The 6,000-nt window shown below is 36.1% G+C and overlaps 1 protein-coding gene across 1 annotated transcript in view; it reads right to left on the reverse strand.

The window, feature by feature from the left end:
* MAPKAPK2 (MAPK activated protein kinase 2) overlaps window positions 1-5,738 on the reverse strand; it is a 228,942-nt gene extending 223,204 nt beyond the window's left edge. Inside the window, exon 1 of the mRNA XM_053706589.1 lies at window positions 5,122-5,738. Within this exon, the coding sequence (XP_053562564.1) occupies window positions 5,122-5,337 (216 nt within the window). The 5' untranslated portion in view covers window positions 5,338-5,738. The remainder of the gene's footprint in view (window positions 1-5,121) is intronic.
* Between the last annotated feature and the right edge of the window lie 262 nt (window positions 5,739-6,000).

Below are 6,000 nucleotides of genomic sequence, written 5' to 3' on the forward strand. Positions count from 1 at the left end.
TTTTCACCTCTTAAATAGCGTTTGGGAAATCGGCTTCAAAGGGTGCCAAACCGGATTTCCCGCACGGCTATTCGCCAAGAGGTGAAAACGTCACCTCTTAGCAAAACAGCGTTTTGCCGTAGGCTGCCTTAGCAGCTCAGAACGGCAAACGCTTGAAACAAAGGAGCTTTCAGCATGAACTATTTTATACTTCATGAATGAAAGTCCCCTTTATTTGTTTCAATGGTCATACCTAGCATTTCACAAATGCTAGGATTGACTTTCACTTTAAATTTGCTTTTCACCTAGTACAGGGCCCTCTCAAGATCAACCAGCTGTGTACATAAATGGCACACAAAAGAGGTTAAATTAAAGGGACATAATACTCATATGCTAAATCACTTGAAACTGATGCAGTATAACTATAAAAAGCTGACAGGAAAATATCACCTGAGCATCTCTATGTAAAAAAGGGAAGATATTTTACCTCACAATTTCCTCAGCTCAGCAGAGTAAGTTCTGTGTAAAAAGTTATACTCAGCTGCTGCCCAGCTGCAGGTAAAAATTAAAAAAAAAAATGAAGAAATGAACAGCAGCTGAGGTCATGAACTCTTACTGTGATCTCATGAGATTTGACTTAACTCTCATGAGATTTGACTTAACTCTCATGAGATTTCATAGTAAGCTTCCTTTACCTGATTGGTGAAATAATATGAGAGTTCACGAGGCTCATCCTTTCAGCTGTCCCAGGACAGACACACTAAAATGCTGCTTAGAAATCCTTTACAATGGGAGGTGGCTACTGAGGAACTTTTGAGGTAAAATATCTTTCTTTTTTACATAGAGATGTTCAGGTGATATTTTCTAGTCAGCTTTTTACAGCTATGCTGCAGCACTTTAAGGTGTTTAAACATTTGGGTATTATGGCCCTTTAAAGTTCTGTGTAATACTAACAGAAGGGTAAAATAATGTATTTTGTTTTTATCATAAATGGGTTAAAACAGTGCTCAACACTAGAAAGATGCATGTAGATGTGGTTGGGTTTTTCAGTGCTTCTGTAATATATACATCTGCATTAATAGTCTATAATTATGTATCTAATTACTCACATTCTCCAGACACTGAGGAATGTCAACTGCATGAAGCAACTTATTTGCAACTAAATTACATAAAGTTGTGTTATTAAAACAGTGCAATACTTTAATAACTTAACAGCCACAAAGGTATCAGAGTCTCATCTTGCTGCACCTAAAAAGAATTTACATTGATGGGCTCTAAATGTAAAAACACCTCAGCAATCAATCAATCTAAGGCCCAGTGAAATATACAAGCAGAGTATGTATGTATGTATGTATGTATGTATGTATGTACACTGGAACACAGTAACAAAAGTAAAACTACAGGTAGAAAAGTTTATCTAAACCGTTTTTGACCTGAAAAGTTTTGGATTTTTGAATATTTGCATCAACAAAATAAGTCAGTTTGGAGAGGAGATGGGACCAAGTGTAGACAATATCTTATGTCATTTAGGCAATAAATAAAATAAACCATTTTTATTTTTTTTCCATTTTTTAAACATAAAGAAGCAAAACACAAAAAAAAAAAACCACCACAGGCAGAGAAGATTGGGACTTACAGATGGGACGGGGAGGATATATATTATATGGGGGTAGTGTTCTGTAGGCAAACTGAATCATGTGCATTAGGAATATTTTACCCTATGATTTTAAGAGTCACTAAAACAGGGAAGTATTTGTCAATCTGATATTTACTCATGTGTTTTTATTAGACTGAAGATAAAGGAAGGGGGATATGGGATGCTGCTTGTGAAATTGTTTGATGAGCTCACCATTAACTGATGAAACACAGCAGTTACTGGAAATATTTACCCAAGAATAAATATTGATATAGATATAGATATGTGTGTGTTCTCCGCAGAAAAGGTTGTCAGCCAGGTGGTGGCATTATGAAGTAGCTGGGTGTAATACTTTGCAATATTATAAAGTTTTCTGTACTTGATAAATGTTACTTTAATTATCCAAAGGACACATTAATTTTATTATTTAAATCTGCTTAGCTGCTTTGTTCTCTTGGTATTCTTTGTTAAAAGTTAAACCGGCTTGCATGCTAATTTCTAAGCCCGCAAAGGCCGCCTCTTATCTCAATGCATTTTTACAGGGTTTTTTGCAGCTAGACAGTGCTAGTTTATATGTGCAATATAGATAATTGTGCTCACTCCCGTGGAGTTACCTAGGAGACAGCACTGATTGGCTAAAATGTATGTCTGTGAAAAGAACTGAAATAAGAGGATACAAGGTAATCACAGAGGTAAAAAGTGTATTAATATAACCATGTTGGTAAGGCAAAGTTGGGGAGTGGGACATATAAAGGGATTATCTATCTTTTTAAACAATACAGGTACAAATTCTTGAGTAAACGATCCCTTTAATATAAATTTGATTTAATGATAATTTGTGCAAACATTTAATATTAGCTAATTTTAGCTTAATATCTTAAATTTTGTGCCAAGTGTTCCATAAAATCAGCTGAGTGGTGTGCCAACTAAATAGCCCCGGAGGGTGGAGAGACAGATAGATACACAGGCAAATTTAGATTTAATTCCAACCAAGGGTTTACTCATCTTAAAACGTTTCACGTAGTTGGCATCCCAAACTAATTGACAAGTGAAAGTTTTTAGCAACAGTAATTAGTAAACTCCAGGTTTAAAAAGGAACTAACTCCTTAAAAGGGGCTTAATAATGCAAAAAGGAAGTGCTTTTATACAAAGGTCAACAAATCTGTTTAAAAAATTTAGGAGCCAGACAGTGGTATTTCAATATACAGATTTGGTAAATAATCCAAAGAGTTAGGAGCCAGTGGCTCCCAAGTTTGTCTAACCCCACTCTAATGTGTTAGAGCATTTTATTACTGATTTGACATAACTGTGTATTAAACCATTCAAATGGGTAAAACACAAAGTTAAAATCAGATCCAGGGGAGCAGTGCACTAGTAAGAGCGAGTTATACAAATCCGGTGAGCCAGTGACAAGGTGTGTGTGTGTCTATATCACCAACAAGCTCCCAGTAGTGCATTTTTGCTACAGAGTACTCTCTATGTATGCTTTTAAAGGATACCAAGAGAGCAAAGTAGATTTTAGAAAATAAGTACATTGGGGGGGAACTTTTAAAATTGCATGCTCTGTCAAATATTTTGACTTTTATGTCCCTTTAAATCCCCTCGGTTAGAAAATGTTGGAGTACAATAAGCCCCTTTAAAAAGTGTAACATTCATTAGTCAATTGTGATCATTATTAAGGAAAGAAACCTTTGGACATGTCACTGTCATTAGTATACTGGGGTATTTGAAGGAAATACTACCTTAAACATATCACTATTTAAAAGTATAAATTTGTTTCCAAACAGGTGACTGTGTTAACCAGTGAAGGAGAATTAGATGCAGACTTTGTGTGTGACAGGTGTCCTGTACACAAGTTTTACTATACACACAGCATGCTGATTAATTCACATTACTGTCAATGATAAAATAAAAAATGTAACCCTTCAAATACCAAACACACTGTGGCATTAAAATAACCTGCATTTATACGTACATTATATATATATACACACACATATTATACTAATTGACAAGTTGACACACACACATATATATATATATATATATATATATATATATATATATATATATATATATATATATATATGTGTGTGTGTGTGTGTGTGTGTGTATATAATATAATATATTATATATATATATATATATATATATATATATATATATATATTTGCATATCTAATTTGCATCTCTTACCCACAATTCTCTTGTGCATTGGAAACATTGTATATTAAGAATTTCTGGGGGTAAAGCAAGCGGGGATACTTGCCTAGATGTACTAATTTCCTATGCAAATATTTACATTGATTTAATTTTGAGACATGGAGGATTTTAATTTCAGTTTTTTTTATCTCCCCCCATAATTTTAATGAATTTTGAGATAGATATAGATAGATAGATAGATAGATAGATACACATATATATACACACATTTTTGCCTGAACAAAATGTTAAAAGCTGTTTATATCCAAATTGAAACTAATACTGCAGTATTGTTTGTTTTATTACTTCCTACATACGGTCACTGGCTGGGAAGAACTGCCTCTACTTTATTGATTAAAAGAGAAACACTTTAGCAAGTATGACAAGAACATTAGTTTAAATTAGGGAAGAAAAACAGAGGAACTGAAACGCGTTAGAAAATAACCTCTGTGGTAAAACAAAAAAGTTTGACTAGAATGGCAATGTAAGGTATATTACTTTCCCACTTTAGAGCAAAAAAAAGGTTCAAAAGCCATTATATACACCACTAAATGAGTAGCATTACACCACGTTTGCCACCCAGATAGCAAGCAACACATACAAATTCACTGCAGTTATGTTTCTTAGCCTTGGGCCTCAGTACAGGTCACATTTCTAAAATCTTTAAGAACAAGTAAGCAAATCACAGCGACAGAGTCACTGACTAATTCCATGATCCTGCCAGCAATATCCTTAAATCTGGTCTATCCATGCAGCACAAAGGTCAGGATTAAGAAACCCTGTTTACGTACACTCTGGATTTCTAGCTGTAATGCTCAAAATTAGGTCAACATCATATTTTATTTTGACCTTGGTTGAAGATTATCTTATACTAAGCACAACATTCACATTACACTGTTTTTCCTGTACAAACACCAACTCTTCCTGTAGGCCTTTACTACACAACCCTTTCTAAAAAGCAGTAAATTATAACTTCAACCCGCTATACTTAAAAGTAATTTTTACTCTGTATCTGAATAATACCCCAGCTCTACTTTCATTCAAGTTGTTAGCTATGGCTATTATTAGAGCTATGATTTCAATGAGATTCAAGTATCTCTGGCTGTGAGAGTTAACCTGCAACAGTAACCCTATTACAGCCATAATAAAAAATGGTCCCATGTGCAACTGAAGCTATGAATAGCACTATATACAAACCACCTGCTCCCTATTAAAGGGACTGGACCAGCTTTATTGTCAGATGGGAACAATGTCGACCTCCAATTTAAAAAAAAATACATGTTGGCAGGTTGTGTTGGTTTTACCTTCAGAGCAAACTTGTCCCCACTCTTCTTGCTGAAGATCTCCAACACTTTCCCATTGATTCCCAATCCCAGTACTTGGTTGGTCACCTTATAGTCGTCGGTAATAGCATTCTTCTTAATTTGTAGCGTAGATTTTACTGGGAACTGTTGCTGCTGTTGTATAGGAGGTTGGTTTTGGGATGGGGGGTTGGTGAACAAGTTCTGGGAGTTCAACATTTCAGGTATTAAATCCAAGAGCTGAAACGGGATAAGAGGTCGGTAGATTTTAGTGTGTCCTAAAACCAGCGCTAGGGACGCCGGGTGGGGGATTCCTTTGAAGGTCAGACACGGGAGCCCTTGAAATTTAATTCCGTGGATCTGCACTTTGGGGTGATCCTTTAAAGCAGTGGGGGAGGGGTCCCTGAGTATTCAGATTCCGTAGCTCCTATAAAAATAAGAAAGAAGATCTTCCTTTCAATGGCAACCCTACTGCCGTATCGGAAGAGACGTTCCCGGGTCACCAGACCCACTGAATGCGCCAGTCTGATAGCCGGATCTCTCTTTTGAACGTGGAAAAAGGGCTCAGAGTCAGAAGGAATCTGCTACACAAGGTTCTGCGACGAATCACTTCCAAGGTGACGTCACAGCCTCGTATTCGATCTCGGCCGCCGCTCTTAAAATGGCAAGAGATGTCTTAAAGCGGCTACCACACAAGTTTCTCAACCACTGTATCTCACAATTCAGAGCGCAATATAGCAATATATGTATGAGTTATTTATAGGGAGAAGATAAACTATATATATATATATATAGGCTTACCATAATTTTTCGAGGTGAAACTGGGATCAACTTGTGCGGTGCCAGTGGGGGTGTGGTCAGGAGCATGGTCAAGGGGGCGTG

Source organism: Bombina bombina, chromosome 3, assembly GCF_027579735.1.
Source record: "Bombina bombina isolate aBomBom1 chromosome 3, aBomBom1.pri, whole genome shotgun sequence".
NCBI classification, from domain to species: domain Eukaryota; kingdom Metazoa; phylum Chordata; class Amphibia; order Anura; family Bombinatoridae; genus Bombina; species Bombina bombina.